This window comes from Olea europaea, chromosome 3, assembly GCF_002742605.1.
Source record: "Olea europaea var. sylvestris chromosome 3, O_europaea_v1, whole genome shotgun sequence".
NCBI classification, from domain to species: domain Eukaryota; kingdom Viridiplantae; phylum Streptophyta; class Magnoliopsida; order Lamiales; family Oleaceae; genus Olea; species Olea europaea.
In genome coordinates this window covers 12,599,045-12,619,726 of record NC_036239.1, presented here as the reverse complement: position 1 = coordinate 12,619,726, position 20,682 = coordinate 12,599,045, and the positions used below count along the sequence as shown (strand labels likewise).

Here is a 20,682-nt window from a genome sequence, read left to right as displayed (position 1 = left end):
AGATTTCAAGCCAATTAAAATTAATTTTTTGACCGTTATTTTACTATTTCAGCCGTCATTTTTGAATTCTTATCTCATAGATAGGACTCATTTTATCTCTAATGGTCAAAAAATCAATTATCAAAATCCCTACCAAACAAACACAAAATCGACGATTAATTTTAATCACTTATTTTAAGGAATTCACACTTTTGATCAATTTTTCAACTATACATTTGATCAACTTATGTCAAAATTTATCAAAATTAATTTTAGTTAAACTAAATAGGGCTTAATTTCAATAGAAAATAAAAAAAAAAAACTCTTTCAAAAGCTTTGCATTATATGTGCTGTAATTTACATAGATATATAATAGAAAATATAATACTAATAGGAAAATCATGAATCTTCCTTGGTGGTCCCCCACCCCTTTAAGGGTTTTTTATTTTCACAAAACTTTTAAGAAAATTTTTAGTAGATTTTGATTAAAAATTAATGTAATATGTCATTAAAAAGTTGATAAAAATTAAAGTTATGGATTAGATGGAATATTTGTTTAAAACTAAAATTTAATCGGTTAAAAAGTCGACAAATTTTATCAAAACTTCATCAAACAAAGTACTAAAGAAAAATAAAAATAATAAAATATTACCTTGCTTGCTCTTACTGATTTCATCGCCTGTGTAAAAGGTTGAGTGATTCAATTAAATTTTGGCTAAAGACTGGATTGATCACAATTATTTGCTATTAATTCTCATTATTTCTCATGTTAAGGTGCCCATTTGTTCAACAAACACGGTTCCCACCTCAGGTAGTGATTGATGTTCAATTCTTTGTGCCCCCACCACTATAAATACAAATTTTCATTATTGCCCCCGTTTGTGTCATTTTTCATCCAAGAAAGAGGGCCTAATGATCCATTTGATTGTCGACAACTGGATGAAATTTATGAATAAAACTATTTTGACAGAAAATTTTGATCGAAAGATTGACATAATTGCATGTAGAAGAAAGATTAGATGGAAAAATTAACTGTATTTTAAACTGTTCAATGATAAAATATCATGTGATATTTGGATTGAAAAATGAAAATTAAAGAGAAATAATGGGGCCGACAGGTAATTGCATTTTTATTTTTTTTAGATATAAAATCAAAAGAAAGAGAGGAAGGAAAAAAAAATGAAAAAAAGAAAGAAGGAAAGAAAATGACAGAGGAAGCAACAAAGAAACCAATACCTGTGCTTTTTTCTCCGATCAATTATTGTCTCCACGTGAATTGATAATTGACCCCACCATTGTCAGCACTTGTAGATAGCTTTCTCAGTTTGTGAAACGACCACCACAACTTGAAAATTTCCTTTCATTTCTACTCAAGAAGTTAAACTATCTTTCATTTGATCTTTCATCTATTGTTTCCTTTCTTAAGAAAAAGATAACAATGGCTATCGGAGAAGTTTTTATTGGCGCACTAATTACTGTTTTGCTTGAGAAGTTGGTCTCCGGCGACCTAATGAAATTCCTGCATGGTGTAGGAATCGACTCCCTGCTGAAAGAATGGCATAAGAAATTGTTGATGATGAAAGCAGTGCTTACTGATGCTGAAAACAAACAAACATCAAACGAAGCTGTGAAGGAGTGGCTGAAGGATTTGGAGGATTTGGCTTATGATCTGGATGACTTAGTGGATGAGTTGAACACTGAAGCTACCCGGCGCAAAATGAAGGAAAATCACGAAGCCAACAGGCCAAGCACTAGTATGGTACGAAAGCTTATTCCCTCTTGTTGTACTAATTTCTCTTTCCATGATTTTATGTCTGATCGCGGGATGGCTTCCAAGCTGAAAGATATTAGTTGTCAATTGGAAACTCTAATGAAAGAGATTAGTACACTCGAATTGGTCAAGAATGTGAGCGAAAGGCCTTACAGAACAACAGAAAGATTGGATCTGACTTCAGTTGTTGAAGAATCTGAAGTATATGGCAGGGAAATGGACAGAGAGAATATACTCAATATGTTATTGGGGGGAGAATCAAGTGATAGTCCAATATCTGTGCTTCCAATAGTGGGCATGGGAGGTGTCGGCAAAACAACTCTTGCACAACTTGTGTACAATGATGACAGATTAAAGGATGTATTTGATCTGAAGGCGTGGGCTTGCGTTTCAGATCAGTTTAATGCTATAATGGTTACAAAAACCATTCTTAAACAGGTTTCCCCTGGAAGTTATAACGATGATGATTTGAACATGCTTCAGGTGAAACTAAAGCAAAATCTGTCAAACGAGAAATTTCTATTAGTTTTAGATGACGTTTGGAACGAATATTATGAAGATTGGGACATCCTGAAGCGTCCATTCCTGGCTAGTAAACCTGGAAGCAAAATCATCGTTACAACTCGTCAGCATTCGGTGGCGAAAATCATGTCTCATAGTCCAGCTTATGATTTGAATGTGTTGTCGAGTACTGATGCTTTATCATTGTTAGCTCAACATGCACTTGAAGCCAAAACTTTTGATGCACGTCCAGATCTAAGAGATATTGGTAAGGCCGTGGTGGAAAAATGTGGAAACTTGCCACTGGCACTAAAGGCACTTGGAGGGCTTCTGCGGACAATGGGTAGTCCTAATGAATGGGAGGATGTATTGAATAGTGAGAATTGGATGGCAGAAGACAAAAGTAAAATTCTTCCTTCTTTAAAACTGAGTTACCAATATCTGCGTCCACAACTGAAAAGATGCTTTGCTTATTGTGCTCTGTTTCCTAAAGACTTCGAGTTTGACAAGTCCAAGCTAGTGTACCTTTGGATAGCAGAAGGTTTTTTGCAAGTATCACAAAGAGAGATGCTAACACAAGTAGGCAGTAAATATTTCGACGAACTGTTTGCGAGATCATTCTTCCAAAGATCAAGTGCCAATGCTTCATATTATGTGATGCATGATCTCCTTAATGATCTAGCTACATTTGTTGATGGAGAAAAATGTTTGAGGATGGACGATGAGTTGAAGGAAAATCTTCCCAGCAGTATATCTGAAAATGTCCGTCACTTGTCATTCATTCCCCATGAATATGAAATGTACCAAAGATTTAATTTTCTGAAGAAAGTTCGAAGCTTAAGAACATTTTTACCCTTACCCATTCAGCAGTGGTATCCTGAAAGTTTATTTCCCCACAAAGTTTCGCTTGAAATATTGCCGAAATTGCACTGCTTAAGAGTTCTATCATTAAGTGGTTATACGATATATGAGTTGCCAAATTCTATTGGTGATTTAAAACATCTACGGTACCTAGACCTAGCTGAAACTTTATTGAAGTGCTTGCCTGAATCTGTGAGCAACCTTATCAATTTACAAGTGTTGATTCTAAGAGGATGCTACAGACTTACAAAATTACCTGCCAGCATGGAAAACCTCATTAATCTTTTCTATCTGGACATTGCTGGTACTGATGAATTAAATGAGATGCCTCAAGGAATCGCTCAACTAAAAAGTTTGCAGACATTACCCAAGATGATTGTGAGCAAAAGTAGTGGGAGGTTAAAGGATTTGAGGAATCTATCACTTCTACAAGGTAAAATTTCTATTGAGGAATTGCAAAATGTGGTAAATGTTCAGGAAGCAATTGATGCTAGGCTAAGGTATAATCCAAGCCTTACCAAGGTAAGGTTGGCATGGAGTGGCAAGCTTGGTGATTCCCGAAATGAAATTCTAGAACTCGATGTGCTTAATGCTTTAGAGCCTCATTATAACTTGAAAAGTCTTAAAATTGTTTTTTATGGAGGTTCAAAATTCCCTAATTGGATTGGAGATTTATCATTCAGTAAGTTGGAAAAGATAAGCTTCCATTGTGGAAATTGCACGACTTTACCATCATTAGGGCAACTACCTTCGCTAAGAGAATTGAGCATTGCAGAGATGGGTCGAGTAAAAGTGATAGGAGCTGAATTTTATGGAGATAAAGGCTCTTTTCCAGCGCTAGAGAGGCTGACTTTTGAGGACATGCCAGATTGGGAGGAATGGCTTGGATTAACACATGAAGTAGAAGGTGGTGTCAGATTTCCTCAGCTCTCTAAATTGTGCATGCGACGATGTCCCAAATTGGTCAAGTTACCGATTCCCTCACTGCCATCCCTTTGTGAATTGAGCATTAAAGGGATGGATCGAGTAAAAGTGATAGGAGCTGAATTTTATGGAGATAAAGGCCCTTTTCCTGCGCTAGAGAGGCTGACTATTGAGAACATGCCAGATTGGGAGGAATGGCTTGGATTAACACATGAAGTAGAAGGTATTGTCAGATTTCCTCAGCTCTCTAAATTGTACATACGACGATGTCCCAAATTGGTCAAGTTGCCAATTCCCTCACTGCCATCCCTTTGTGAATTGAGCATTGAAGGGATGGATCGAGTAAAAGTGATAGGAGCTGAATTTTATGGAGATAAGGGCCCTTTTCCAACGCTAGAGAGGCTGACTATTGAGGACATGCCAGATTGGGAGGAATGGCTTGGATTAACACATGAAGTAGAAGGTGTTATCAGATTTCCTCAGCTCTCTAAATTGTGCATACGACAATGTCCAAAATTGGTCAAGTTACCAATTCTCTCATTGCCATCCCTTCGTGAACTACAAGTGAAAGCGTGTAATGAGGTGGTGCTAAGTCACATGCACAATTTGGAATCTTTAACCCAATTAAATTTGGAAAAAATTTTCAGATTGACTTCAGTTTCAAAAGCATTTATGCAGTTTCCTTTTGCACTTGAAAATTTGGAAGTTCGTGATTGTAACGACCTTGAGACTCTATGGCCAAGTGATCGTATTGCTCAAAGCCTAGTCAACCTACGACGGCTATTTGTTAACATGTGTCCTAAGCTCTTGACCCTTAGAGACATTGATGCTCTTCCAGTTCTTAGAGACCTTTGCATACAGAAATGTGAATCTCTAGAGCTTGTTCCCAATAGCATATCTTGTCTAAAAAAATTAGAAATCAGGAATTGTTCCTCATTGAAAACCATGATGAAGCTACAGGATTGCAACACCTCACTTGAATTTCTTTTGGTCGAAAAGAGGGTGAATTTTAATTTGACAAATTTACTGGGATCAGTTCACAATTACACAAGTCTTCATTGGCTACGTATATATTCTTGTGATGGTCTGGAGTCGTTTCCCCCTGGAGGCTTGCCCACTCCCAATTTAAAAATTCTTCACATAGATGATTGTCAACAATTGAAGTCCTTACCTGATCGGATGGAACTAATTTCATCCCTTGAAAAGCTGTCAGTATCGCGTTGTCCTTTATTAGTAGAGCCCTTTCCTCAAAGGAAATTTCCTCCAAATATGACGGTTCTTTCATTCTATAATTGTGGGAATCTAAAACCCCTGGGGGGGTGGGGCTTACACAAAATCACCTCTCTTGAAATGTTCAAATTGCGTCGTTGCTATCCAGAGCTGGTTTCCTTCTCTAATGACGACAATGATGATGATAACAACCATTTGCTTCCTCCATCTATAAGGATATTGACGTTGTCTGACCTGCCCAATCTAGAAAGTCTATCAAAGGACTTCCAAAACCTCACATCACTTCGGCATTTATACATCTACCGCTGTCAAAAACTTGTGGCGTTGCCTATGGAAGACCAGCTTGACAGGCTTTGGAGTCTTCATATTGAAGAGTGCCCGCTTCTTAAAAAACGGTGTTTGAAGAACAAAGGAGACTACTGGAAAATCATCGCTGACATTCCCGTCGTTCGAATTGATGGCTGTTCCGTCCATGATCCAGATCAACGTCCATGAAACCCTCAAGTAACAGATTCAATTTGCTGAAATAAACAGCACAATTTCGACTCTCCAGAATAAATTATATCACCGGTTAGTATAGTAACTGCAATTTCTTGAGCAAATTATTTGCTAATTTTTCAGAAAAATGCATATTTATCATATAATGATGAATTAGTAATTGATAATTATACATGACACGTTGTTTTATTTCCAATTTATTGGATAATAAATTCGATATGCTTTTAATGAGAAACATTTCACTTTTAAATTGTTTTGAGGCTTTTATCTAGAACTCCAACTCCAAGCTTGTCAAGTTCAATTATTCATTATTTGCTTTGTTAAATGAATGACTGTGACATAGCCTACTTAGCTAGCTATAATCACTCATAAATGTTTCACTTAATCCATTTCCTTTTCCCTACGTTGTCATAAAATTCTGTTCAAACTCTGTTTTCCAGTTAGGTTCCTCATGCATTTTATTATTTTCCTTCTTGTTCATCTTAATTCGTCTTCCAAGTTGCTGCATGTGTAACTTCCCATTTTCACCGTTCCTTTCTTCATCTTTCTCTTCTGCAGAATCATAATAATATAAGTTTGATAGATCGTCAGTTTTCTTACTCATATAGTGGTCTGGTTATAATCCATCGTTCCTTTTTACATCAAAACCTTGGATTAAATTTGATAGAAACTTTTGAAATATCTTATTTCAAACTTTAAGCTGTTAGAAAGGTGCGGAAATATATTTATTTTATCTACATACCTTCAGGGCACGTGTTTAGGTGCAGGCAAATATTTTTATTTTTTTTTCAAAGATGTGGCACGTATAGTTTTAAGGAGGCTAGACTAGAACAAAAGATATTTATATGCTTTAATACCATGTTCAATCACCTAAAAAATTACTTTGCTACAGAAAGCAATCATTATTATTTTTCTCTCTTTAGTAGGAAACACATATTAAGAAGGAACTAGATGGAAAAACATACAATTTATGCACTATCTCTGTGAGGTTTATTAGTTGATAAGTTTATTTGCAATACTTATTATCGTTTCTTGATTTTTGGGCAGTCTTTTCATCATCAGAAGCTCCATGCTCATCTAGATGCAAAAACTTGCTATATCCGTTGAAAAGAGAAGCAAAAGTGAAAATTCTAATCCTCTTATGAACACCTGATTACTGTCTGGCCGTCCATTGCCAAACAAGTCTGAGATTCACAGATTGATTGGAGGCTCATAGCTCATTACTGTCTTAATCATTATTCTGTTCATCGGTATGCAGTGTTACTACTCGAATTTACGGTTTCTCGAATGATTGAGAAGGAAGTACTTTTAATCTAAACTACTATGTTCATATGGCAATAGGGACTTCTTCAAGCTCCCTTTTTAAGGTAATTGAGATGTGGAAAGAAGAGACTATTTTGAAGATTGGTTCCTCAAATTTATGGCCACTCATGCTGCAAAGTATTGTTTGCATCTTCCCTTTGGTTCCTGTAATTGTAAAAAGTCAGGCAGAGGGACAATAAATGTTTGCTAACACTAATGGAGAAAGTAAGTACATAAGAAATGTATGCTATTTTTCGTACAGCAAGAATTTTTTCTTTTCCCCCTTTTTTTTTAGGAAAAAGAATTGACCCTCTCTTTTTCTATATCAGTTCTAATTGATGTGGAGTCTAAACCATTGGTCCGGAAAGAGGAGAAAACGGCTTCGGTAAACCATGTACCTTACTTTACTATTTTCTGTCTTCTATTTATTAATGTGGAAACATTATTCTTATTCTTTTCAGCAAATTATGAGGGACAACCTAAACATCAAGAAAATTCTGGTGCTACTAATTGTATGGATTTGTTTCTTGCTTCTTCAGGTGTTCAAGGCAAGGGAATTGCATCCCTTTCCTACTTAAACTTGTATAACATATTTGATAAGGCAAATTGAGCAGTTTTGGATGATATTCTCATCCCTTCATATCTAGTACTATATATCAAACAAACTAGTAACATTTGTGTTCTCATGTTATTTATACTGATCAATAAATCTGAATGTTGGTCTACAGAATGATTTGAGAGCTTGTACTCCTCTGTACTGGGTTTCATGAATGGCCCAACTAACAACTCAGTGATCCACATCGCGCTTTGTATATCTTTCGTTGTGAGCTCCAGTTGGCTACTTTGGATCCTGTTTAGCGATATACGCTGGATTTCATGGCTTGCTGTTTACATCCGATTTGACAGAAACATTGTTTCTGTTATTACACGAGTTAGCAAGAGAGGGCAGCACGGTGAACCATCATCTAGTGACACTTTTTTTCTTTAAGCGTCGAGCAATATCAGGAACATTTATTGTCAGTTGAAGCCAATGTTGTTGATAAGTGTACATAACCTATATATATTGCTCGAGTATCTGTTGATTTTTGTCATTTTTTATGTCTTAGGGGTGGTCCCGAGCTTCGAAAACACGTTGGCGAATAATGGAGCAAAAATTAGTGTTAAACACCGAAGGAGGAGCAATTTGGAGAGCAGCATGGGAAGATACATGAATTTCCATTTGGCATATAATATATTATGGGAAAGATCATCCAATCTGGAGTCTAACGCAAAAAGATGGGTTGCAAATCAGAGTTGTAGATAAAATGTCATGCGAAACTGAAGTTGGACTGCAGAGACGAGTACAAGCACTGTCGGTGTAAGGTGGTGGTGCGAGTTGAAGCATCACTGGTTCAAGTTAGCGGCACCAAACTTCGTGGATCGTCTCAGGCTGGTGATTCTGGTGTTTTGGGCACAATTTTCAAGGAAATCTATCTAACCCTACGATGGATATCTCTTCACTCAATTTGCTTATTACTTAAATGATGTGTAACTGAACTCATTTGTTAGTATAATTGGAGTAACCCAATTTTGAAGATTGGCTCCGATATTGTAAAAAGTGCATCTCTTTACCAACACTAGAGTATCTACCCTTGTGTAAAGACTTGAGCAAGAATCAAATTAAAGTAATTATAGAGGAATTTTATGGAAATATGTGTTGTGGGGAATTACTATCCAAATCACTGGAGACTTTGACTTTTGAGGACATGCCAAAATGGGAGGAATGGCTTGGATTAACACTTGAAGTGAATGGGGAAATTAAATTCCTAGAGATGTATTGCATAAAAGAACCTCCCAAATTGATAAAGATTCCAAAATTGTTATTTCTATTTGTGAACTATAAGTAGAAGGGTGTAGTGAAGAGGTGTTAAATGGTATGCACAATTTAACCACCCTAACCAATTTAAAATTGAAGAATATAGTTGGTATGACTTCAATTAACAATGCATTCATGCAACTTGAAAATTTTGAAAAGTGATGATTGTAAGGACCTAGTGACTTTTTGGTCATATGATAATATTGTGCAAAGCCAAGTCAACCTACTAACATTCGAGGTTAAATGAGGTCCTCAGCTTTCGTCTATTGCAGAAATTGGTGTTCTTCCTACAATTGATCATCTCCGTACAAAGAATTGTGCATTTTTGGAGATGTTCCCTAACAGCATATCTTTATATATATTATTGTATATCAAAAATTGTCCATCCTTGAAAACAGTGATGTTACATAATTGTTAATCTCTCAATTGAAGAACTTCATAAAAACTATTGGGTAAATTTGAATGTTACCAAATTACTTGGGTCTGTTTGAAATTAATCAAGTCTTAGAAGACTACCAAAATTAATTCGGATAAGCAATGCCAAATATATTAAAGTCTAAATAAGTTACATATAATTGGTAATTCTATTCCTATTTTTTAATTGTGATAAATGTTGACCTATTGTAGTAATTAGATTTGTGGTTACATTTCAAATATATATATATACCCTCTCTCTACCCTTCATATCGATCGAGTTTTTGAAACTTTTAAGGTTTTCTCGTCTTGTTCTTTTTCTATCATATTGATGTCTTTCTCTGTAAATCTCTTGAACGTTTGATTCTAATTGTTTTTGGTAAATGATCAGAGAGAGAAAATTGTATGGATTACTTTATCTTTGTGTTTGAAAGAGAGGCGAGACAAATCTAAAGAAATCTTATACATTTGTACTACTTGGTGATTTCATAGTGAATTTGAGCATAATCTACTTGTAGATGCTCAATGGGTGAATAGGCTAAAGCTTAAATTCGGACATTTGGGGGCAAAATTCTTCGTGTTAATTTAATTTTTGAAAACGGTTGACATAAATTCTTTGTAAATTCGATTATAAGACCAACAACCTCCTCTACGTGTAGACCAAATTTATTTTCACCAGACTCGAAGAATTTCCATAAATGAGTAATTTTGAGACTTGAATGGGAATCCCACTTTGCTATCACGTTAAAGTGCATTTTAAGATGAAGCCTAACTTAGCATTATCAGAATGACTCGGCCAGATTAATAATATATCAGTTATCAAAATATTTTCTGTGTACCATGTATTTGAGCCAACAAGATAACAACTGAAGGGTACACGATGCAAACAAAAAACAGCAAATACTTAGTACTTCCCACACATCAGAATGTAGGGCGCCTCATTATGCTTAACCTACATTAAAAAAAATGACAAATGACCATTGCTATAATTCCATAATACTCGTCAGCACATGCCTTCTTCGAGCTTGATGCAGATAGATTGAAATCTAAGCAGCAGGGAAAACCATAACTTCATCGAGGACAGGACCAAAATGAGTCCCGTAGTTGTTGGTCCTGGTGTGGTAGAAGGAGCTAAAGAAAGTTAATCTGGTCCTGTACAAGATTGCTTTGAACTGGAAATTGAAGGTCTTGAAATTTCTTGTTCCTTCAGATTTGAAGGGAGTTTTCACTGTTCCTTTAGCAGCAAATGCTTTGACCATCGTTGATCTGTGGCAGTTATTCTTTGCTTCTCCTACAGTGAATGCAACATTATAGACCTTGTGGGGGACTGTTCTGATTACTTGAGTAAACTAGACAAGATTTTTGAGCTACTACCTTCCAAAGGGGCAGATGCAAGAAAAGGAACTGTGTAGAAAAAGCAGAGAGAGCACAAACGAAATCTTCAAACCCATCTTGTAAACAAGCTCGAAGGGTCTAAGATAAAGTTTATGCTTTATGCGTTATATTTGTACAGCAAAAGGAATGCCAGCTTGCGTGTGTCTGTGTGTGAAAATAGGAAAATGTTAAGAAAACGCGCGGGGACGTTACTATGGGTTAGAATTTGACAGTACTATCGTTATTGAAAAAGAAATAGAAATTACTATTTTACTTGTTATATTATTTAATTTTAAACACTACTTATGTACAAGAGATACAATTATGCTCATGTTTGATGGGATTAAAATTAAATTTTTAGTAAATTTTGAATAAGCTGATAAAATATGTGATTAAAAAGTTGTGAATTTTATAAAATATGTTATTAAGATTAATTGTATACTTTTTATTCAATATAAAATTTAATTAAAAAATTTAAGTCAAAATTCAATAATTAAATTTTTGCCACAGACTTTACAGAATTCATAACTTTTCAATCGTACATTATATTAAATTTTTTTTTATCAAAATCTACTGAAAATTTTATTTTTATGTAAAGCAAATTGGGGCTATATGCAAAACATAAAAGCGACGATCAAGTACCAACCTGGTAATTATCCCCCCCCCCCCCCCCCCCCCCCCCCCCCCAAAATTTCTTGTTTACATTCTTTTTCAGCATGCTTTTATGTCATATGCAAAAGAACGTGTTCAACAAACTTGAAATAGAAATGAAAAGTTCATTTTAAACTTTTTTCATCGATCATAATCTGAAGAACTACATTTTATTAACAAAACATAGAAAATGGACTATTGATTTACATGCTCAGTCTCACATTTTTATCATTGTTATAACAGGGCAAAGGAAAATAGCAAATAGAGTGAGGAAAAAAAAACATTTCTCTTATAAATAGATTATCAATTTAAGTTGATGAGAAAAATAGAGAAAAATGTACGATACAAAATTAAATAAGCATATCAATCTTAGACTAATTTTTTTTAATTTCTTTTATGTCAGTTGGAAAATATAATAGACCTAGCAGTGTGTAAAAACTTTAATAAAGAGTAGATTGAAAAATTAATGTGTCCATTCTGGGACGCTTGCTAGCATTCAAAGTAGAGAATTATGAGAAATTGCTGATCGCGATAAACACTATAAATCAACATTTATGACACGTTTAGTACTAAGTATTTGAAATAACAAGGTACTAAGAAAGATAATAGTATTTACTATTACTAAATCCTAGAATACATCAAAATGGCCTCATTTCAGAAAGTTAATAAAGAGGTTATTTGGACATCGTTCGAAAATAGAAGAGAAGTAGAAAAAGAACGATAGCACATATATTTTTATTTTTTCTATTTTTAGTTTTATTATATTTTTGTTTTCCAATTAAATACAAATACATCTAACCTTGATTTCTTTTGGTTTTAACCCAACACAACTTTTTTCTAGTTGATTTTTGTTTAGTTAAATTGACTTTAACTGACTAATTTATTTGTGATCTTGATCTATTAACTTCTTAACTAGATGTTATCCATGATTGAGTAAAAATTATGTTGAAACTGATATTTACACTTAGATTAATAATTTTTTGAGGTTGCAACATATAAATTTATGTATGACTTGTTTAAATAAACTTAACTCAACTTTTTAGTAAGCATAAAAATAAAATTAAACACGTTGATGACCATTTCCAATTGTTTTTCCAACATTTCATATCAGAATGTTCATAAGTTTGTCGAAGGTGGGACCCAATAAATCCTGGAGATTGGGGGAAATTATGGTCATTATTATTTGACTGGGTCTATAAGAATCATAGTTGGTGTGATTTACTCTTTAGATTTTAATCCTACCATGTGAGGTCTTGACCCGGACCAAGACCAATGGTTTGGTTTGATTTGATTTGGTTTCTTCTAAATTTGCATTGTGATGGCACTCACTTTTTTATTAAGTGTGCAAGTTAAAATCTATATTCTACACTATTTTTTAATAGAAGAAATGGTTAAATACTTATCTCCTATTCAAACCGAATAATGCAATTCATAGTCAACAACTACAGTAACTATCCTATGTGACAGCATGTAATATGAGGCATTAAATTTCTATAATCTTGTTGTTTCAAATAATAAGCTGATATTTCAAATAACAAACTGTTACATAAGGATGATGACCGTAGACGTTGAATATGAATAACATTACTCATTTGGTTAAGTTAAAGTTGATAAAAATTTAATATAAAATCAACAAGTAATTTTAATTATTTAGTTTATGGCATTCATAATGTTTAATAACTTTCCAACAACACTTTTCACCAACTTATATCAAAATCTACTAAAAATTTAAATTTGGCTAAACCAAATAGGGACTTAATTTCAATAAAAAATAAAGAAAAAAGGAAAATCGTAAATTGTCCGTGGCGTTGTCCACCCTGTTAAGGGTTTCTTCTTTTTGTTTTCCCCCCTTTTTTACAAAGCTTTTGATATTAAAAAAAAAAATAAAAATGAAAAGAAAGTAGATTTTGATTAAGCCCCTATTGGACAATCATTATTCAAAAACTTTTTTTCTACATATTTATTTTTAATCACATTCACATAATAAAAACCACTATTCAAAATGTTCTTTTGGCAAAATAATGATCATCAAAGGGGGGATATATTTTGATATAATACTTGGTTAAAAAATTGATAAAAAGAAAATATGAATTTCATGAAATACTTGTTTAAAATTAAAATATGATTGCTTATGCTGATAAATTTTATCAAAGCTTTATCAAACAAATTACTAAAGAAAAATAAAAACATTACAACCTTTCCCAATCCTTACCTTGCTTGCTCTCGCTGCTTTTATCGCCCATGTAATCCTACCAACCACACTCCCTTAATCCTACCCAAGATTCTAAATGCGCAATGCATGATAATACATTTCAATCAAGTAATAAACATTACAAGGATATGCTGCCTATACAAAATGTGTAATTATACATATTTCGATTTTTAATATTATTTTAAAAGTAATTTAACATAATAAATACATAAAATACTTCATTATTTGAGCTTTATATATATATTTCAAATATAAAAATATATATTGTTCAAAATCATAAATACTACAATTACTTAAACTTTATACATATTTTTCCAAAATCTCAATAAAAATATATTGCTTAAAATCATAAATACTGTAATTATTTGATAATTAGTTCCTACAAATAGTTTAGACACGAACACCGACTCAAAAAATCATAAATCTTGTCTACCTCTTTATTGAATTCTAATTCAATTTCCTCTTCCTCATCCATGTCATCTTCCGTGTCATTCGATGCAAAATCATCTTATTGAGCTCCCCTATTTCAATTGGAAAATTTTTATTACCCCTTGTAAATGGTAAAATATCATTGTCAACCTCCCACTAATCATCATAGCCATCAACAATCTAAAATTATAAATTACTATTATCACTTGCTAGTAAAAATAAAAGAAGGCCAAAGAAGAATGAGGCACAATCTCGATATGAATAGTTTACAACTTTACGAAACATTTATTTTGATTTTTTATTTTTCTAAATGCCAAAACCCTATAAATTGTTGTATATAATTCATGGGTTTGGGTGATTTGGACTAATTTAATGTTTGTTGGGCTCAATTTGCCTTTTTTTTAGTTATAAAAATGAGCCGAACTTAATTACTAGGCTAATTTTTACACAATTTTAACACAAATGCATGCGTATTTTGATGATTAAGCTTGCATATGTGATATCAACGACATGTATTTCATTGAGAATCAAAGCATTTATAAAAAGGAATTTAGGATCGCAAGGGATACAACAGTCATAATAACAAGGGTTGTAGGGGTATAATGGTCATTTATTAATAAATATATAATTTGCAATACTCCCCCTTGAATGACATATTACAATGGGACAAACTTGAGCTAAGAAAAAAGTGTACAATTGCTCCCCCGATTTCAATAAATGAATATTCTTGTATCGAGTCATCCATGTCTTATACATCAATATATTCAAATATTATTTTGGTAAAAACATGTTTTGTGTTCTCTTGATATAGATTTCAACAAATATAGTCTTCATAGATGATTTTTATCAATCTTAGTTTCTCTTTAATCACATGATAGTCTATTGAAAAGTAAATTGTGTTATTGCTCTCTTTGGAAATCACACACAATTTGTAACATATAAGAGTATTATTTTGAGGTAAACATCTTTTAGGTTATGGATACCATTAAACAAAGAATATGTCTTTTTTAAGGCACACTGTCATATAAATTTGAAAATTCTTTCTCTTTATCTTCATTTTCTAGTTCCACAATATTGTGATCTTGAAAAAAATGCATTTCTATACATCCTATAAGTCTCTAAATTTTCTACATCTTGAGGAGGCGATGATGCTACATTCGATTTTTCCCCATGAAACACCCAGGTAGTATATGTAAGATTCATGCCATTACTAATTAGATGCTCATACATTATATCAAAATGTTAGTGGAATAGGTTTTTGCAACATTTGCAAGGGCATATGACTTTTCCTGGATTCCCCCCATTGGCTTGCACCATATATACAAATTTTCCTGCACCATGTTGATACGCCTTGAAACTCTATACAAATTATGCTAAATAAATCATCTAAAAGGCATATATGGAAATATTTTAAATACTCTAAATTTAAGAGAACAAGATAACCTTGATTAGCGTACCCAATCTTTATTCATGATAATATATACCAACACTATTGAGTTATAATCTATTAAAGCACGGTAAAAATGAAGTGAAATACGATTATATTAGGACATCATAGAAATTAGGTTCCAATTAGGTAAGCCATTTTAATAATAAAGTTTCACACACTAAAATTGCAAAAAATAAATTTTAACCTGAAATAAAATAGGTGAAATTGGAACAGTTAGAACCTCCTCAACACCACTGCAATCTGTTGAAAAAGTAATTGAGAACTTGGTTAAGAAATTAAATTTAGTATACGCTCGTTCTAGTAGGAAACAAAATGAATTTCGTCATTATTTGTAATTATATAATAATTTGAATGAACACAGAGATGAGAACTAAACGTGTGAATTTAATACTCACGTAACTTTAAACCGCTTGAAAAATCAACAACATCCTGCAAAATCTTTGTTGTAGTGAAAGATATTTTAAAAAAAAAAAAAAAAAGCGTAAAACAGAAGAAAAAAATTATAATATATCAATAAAGATTCAAGTGCAAATACTTAAAAAGCACAAAGAAATGTTTAATTCTGCATATTAACAAGAAATTACACAATTCCTTCGATAAATCTTCATGTAATAAAATTAAAAACCATTTCCTTTGGCCATGCTTAAACGCTTAGGGTCATAGATAGTAACTTTGCTTCTAAATAAAAGCGAGTTTGAACGGAAAATAAGTACCTTAAAACCAAGTTTACCCTATGTTTAGGCACAATCAAAGACTCGTGCTATTGATCATTGGCAGGAATGAGAGAATTAAGAATACAAAAAGCTTGTTTAATATGTCCACTCTTTAACATATCAAATATCATTAATGTATTCTCTCATTCCTGCCAATGATCATTCTGATATAAAATAATGCTACAGTTCAATTATTAGATCATTTAGAAAGTAATATGCATTAATCGGTCTAACGAATAAACATTAAATAACCAAGTTCCCATTCGAATCCAAATCTGTATAGCAGAACTCCTATCATAACATTATTACAATACCCATCTACGGTTGAAATGCAAGTTCATCAAGCACAGAATTTGCCGCTAACAAAAGATAGAAATACATCCGAGACAAGGCAAGTCAAGTCTAAAAATCAGCAATGGTAACCTCAACCTCAACACCAGGTTCAATGGGCTGAGTGAAATCACTTGGATAATGTCATTGAATGTTAACCTTAGATAATGTCGTTGTACAAATTCTCTTTTACCCATCGACCTTCAGGCTCTATTGAATTGTAGTGGAATAAATTAAGGGTGCATTTATTTTAACAAAAAAAAAAAAAAAATGATACCATAAGAAGTTCTAGAGGGCACATACATGGCCTTCTCTTTCTGGAAGGCAATGTTTATCTTCTAAATTGCACACAGCAAATCACTTGGCATTAAAAATTTGATCTGAATTTTCACAAAAACGCAACAAATCTCACCAAAATGACTTCTGAAAATTCACGACTAAGCCATGCCTTCACTGCAAAAATTAAGAATTCCAACGGCTGAAAACTTGAACGAATCGCCTGCGGCTTGGTTGAATTGAGAGTCACAGGAACAATTGGGGGAATGGGGAAGGGTTTGGGCTGGTATGGGTTTTAATTTTCCATTATCTGGGCTTGGACTCTGGAGGACAAATGTGGGAGGAAAAAACCTGCTTTTTTGAACATTTATTTTCTTCTATGAAGAAATCCCACTTCTGAAGAATTGAATATTTCTTTTGTTTTGGGTTTCGATTATTACGGCGTGCCTTAAATATATGCCGTAAATACTTTAAGTAATTGAATTATTACAGCACATATTTACGGTACGGCCCAAAAAGAGACCTTTCACAACATACCTAAAATGCATGCTGTAAATGAATGTCATAAAAAGCTACTCTCATTGTAATGTATATTACTATATTATATGTTCAACATATGATAATGACAATGTAGTGATTCAAAATTCAGTAAATGTAAGATAAATTGGTGCATTATATTTTAACAATGATGCTTTAAAAACTATTATCATTTAAAATCAATTGTTAGAAAATAATATTAACTTGTTTGTTATGTTCTAAACGTTAAAGATAAAGTCAACACAAGCATCAATTGAAAATTAAAATTTCAAAATTAAGATTAAAGTCTAAACTATGTTACACTGTTTGTCCTAATTAATTGTTTAACTACATATTTTTGAAGAATAAAAGTAAAAGAAATAATTAGATTACATCACCGAATTTCAGGGAAAAACATAAAAAATGTGAAGATTTTGTACCAAGAATTAAATTTTTTCTTGAAAAACCTTGAAAACATAGCTTCCTGATTGATTCTTTGAGTTTTTCTTGTTTTTTGGGCTCTCTTTTCCTTGTAATTATTGTGAATCTTGTATCCCAAAAGGCTCTTCTAATTGTTGAAGTAAGACACGTATTTATAGACTAAAAAAATTGGGTAAAAATGTGGCCCATTGCAAAACCCGGAAAAGGTCCATATGATTGCATCAAGGTCCGTTCGGCATTTGCTGTCAAGGGTTGCAATCCAGGCCCAACTTTTTTAGTCACGTTCAATTTTGGTCCCCAACTCTTTGTGTTCATTCAGCTTGAATCCTTTTTTATTTCATCTTTATTCCTTCATCTTCAATTCCACAAAATTTCGTCCAATACATTCCAAAATCATTATTATCGATCCCTTGAAAGTCTTCAAAATTTTCAATTTAGTCCTCAAATAAAATTTTCAATTGTCGAATTTAAATCTCTTATCATATGAATTTCCTCAGATTACCCCTTAATACTTCCTATTGATTGATTGCAACTCGGATAGTCTTTAATTACTTTGAAATAACTTCAATTATGCTCTAATTTCACATATTTCACTCCAATTTCATCCAAATGTTTTTAAATCAGTTAATTTAAACTTAAATTAAGTAGACATTCGATCAATCTACCAATAAATAAGAATAAAAGTCTAGATAAACACATAAAGTACACTTATCAAGCATTAGTAATAACTAGGGTAAAGAGAAATTTTAGACCCTTGTCTCACAAAAAACATTCATAAGTCGAACCCAAATCTCTTGCTATAGTAATTGGACCACACAAGAAGCCACATGTTCCAACTATCTCTTTGAATCACTCACATAAGAATGGAGAAATCGTAAACACAAAAGGAGAATACTAAAGCAAATAACTAAAGAGAAAAATAGGAGCGTAGAGAGAGATGATGATTTGAACATAATGACAAATTAGGGCAGCGAGTGGTAGAAAATACCCTCAATCCCGAACATTGATTCAAATCACATCCAACGGTTTTGAGTAGCTCACTCATAAAAATTCATTGAGTGACATATTAAAACCGTCCTTCCTCCAAATAGATCCTTGACTTGGTATCCAATTTCACTTAGACTTCTTTGTATGGAGTTGGGCCACTTAGATTTTTTTTTTAATTTATTTAAAATCTTTTATCTAATATTTTCTTCACGTCCTGGCTAATATGTCTATGATTTTTTGTTTAGATGGCAATAAGGCTGGAGCTCAAGGCAGTCACTTGCTACGACATCATTTTTAAGCTACCCATTTAAGAACTTAAAATGTTAGATGAGAGGCAACTTTATTTATTTAAATTTTTATATTCAACATGTACTCTTATCTCAAACATAAAGTAAAAAGACCTCTCCAACTGCAAGGAGCACTCAATTCGACCATCCTAGAGTTTGTGTGAACCCTTTGGATCAGGTGATGGTAAAAGGATCTTCTCGTATAGAGCAAAAGATCATGAAACCAAATAATTGGTCGAACTATTGCTCATTGTGTAGCTGGAAAAGAGGGTTTCTTAAATGTCGGAAGGCTTTAATTCTTTATAAGTGTAATTTAGTATGATTTATAATCGAGATGACCGAACCCACACACTAATCCGATGATTAGGCCTCTTGTGGTTGCCAACCTTTTCTTTTATCTGTCAGGCTTCTTTGTTTTCATCTTCAACTATTAACAAATCTAAATACATTATACAAATATATTCATCAACATGCCATATGTTAATCAAATATTTAATTCGAGTTCCATGTTATGACGTATGAAAGAAACATGAATAACAATAAAAGGGTCTTGTTCGTAACATAGAACGAATATTGATCAAATTTCTGTCGAATGAACGTGAGAGATATTGAAATCTACCAAATAATGAGAAAAGTGAAATATAATTTATCAAAAAATTGTCCGTAGGGTTTTCAAACCCTTAACAAATATTTAAAGAGTCAAAATGAATCTTAATCATAGTGAAATCTTAATTCGGCAGACAAATCTAAATAAAACTTAAAAATAGTTAAAATGCTGAAAGTACACTTAAATTGACTCAAAACAACAAATAAATAAATAAATGTTAAAACAGACCCTTAAATTATGGAATTTGACCCTAAATTGTAACATCCCAAAATTTTTGATAAAAATTTATTTAATATCTATATTATATTATTTCAAAAGTTGAGGGACTAAGAGGTAATATATTTTAAATTCTTATACTTTGAGTCAAAATTAAATTTCGATAGAGTAAAAATAAGTATATTAATATTATACTCGTTGGATAGCCAGTATTTAATTATGAATTTTAGGCTCGAGAAATAGTCGATTTGGATGACCCAGCATCAAGAAATTTCGATTTGAAGAAATTGGTTTTCAAATTCAATTAAAACTTGGAAGGAAGATGTGATGTTGACATGTGTACATGGAATTGTCTTGATTTTGTATGGTGTGTGCGTATAGAAATAGTTATGAATAAAAAAGAAATAAGTTTATTTTAATAATTATTTGCTTTGATTTTGGAGAAAAAGAAGGGTAGGTTTCCTTGATTTTAGGGATTGATTATTTTAGTATTATTTAATTACTTGACTTTACGAGTTGATAGACTCCGAGTGATGTTTAGATAAGGGAAAAATAACTGTAGATTATACTGGATTGAGGCATTTTACGGGAAAAGCCGTCATGGAATAATGAAACAAGATTAAATAGAATTAAGAATTAATATAATTCCCTTTAATTAAATATTCTAGGCAGTGCTGACTAATGAGACTGCCTTTTGTTTAAACATAATATTTATTAAAATAAGATAGAATTTTAATTATTTCGGAGCATTTATTTTGGAAGATAAACTATATTATAATAGATAAGTGATGGCAAATAAATTTTCTATTTGCAAATATAGTATTGTAGATAGTCTCAAACTCATTTGAATTTAGATGA

The 20,682-nt window shown here is 32.6% G+C and overlaps 1 protein-coding gene and 1 long non-coding RNA gene across 6 annotated transcripts in view; one reads left to right on the top strand and one right to left on the bottom strand.

Annotated features, from left to right (window-relative positions):
• The first annotated feature begins 1,237 nt into the window (after window positions 1-1,237).
• LOC111386466 (putative disease resistance RPP13-like protein 1) lies at window positions 1,238-8,756 on the top strand. Of its 5 annotated transcripts, none has more exons than XM_023010954.1 (7): window positions 1,238-5,836; window positions 6,812-7,014; window positions 7,106-7,291; window positions 7,396-7,451; window positions 7,528-7,614; window positions 7,795-8,019; window positions 8,173-8,756. In XM_023010954.1, exon 1 carries the CDS (start codon window positions 1,418-1,420, stop codon window positions 5,759-5,761), a length of 4,344 nt encoding a protein of 1,447 aa, XP_022866722.1. In that variant the 5' UTR covers window positions 1,238-1,417; the 3' UTR covers window positions 5,762-5,836; window positions 6,812-7,014; window positions 7,106-7,291; window positions 7,396-7,451; window positions 7,528-7,614; window positions 7,795-8,019; window positions 8,173-8,756. The 5 variants fall into 5 exon arrangements, with proteins under 5 accessions (XP_022866722.1, XP_022866706.1, XP_022866713.1 ...); XM_023010938.1 differs by having other exon boundaries at window positions 7,795-8,082; XM_023010945.1 differs by having other exon boundaries at window positions 7,528-7,578; window positions 7,795-8,756.
• Window positions 8,757-10,220: 1,464 nt separating this feature from the next.
• The window catches only part of LOC111386504, a 26,344-nt gene continuing 15,882 nt past the window's right edge, over window positions 10,221-20,682 (bottom strand). Inside the window, exons 4-5 of the long non-coding RNA XR_002701238.1 lie at window positions 15,636-15,691; window positions 10,221-10,626 (exon numbers count right to left, since the gene is read on the bottom strand). This is a non-coding gene — a long non-coding RNA (uncharacterized LOC111386504). The remainder of the gene's footprint in view (window positions 10,627-15,635; window positions 15,692-20,682) is intronic.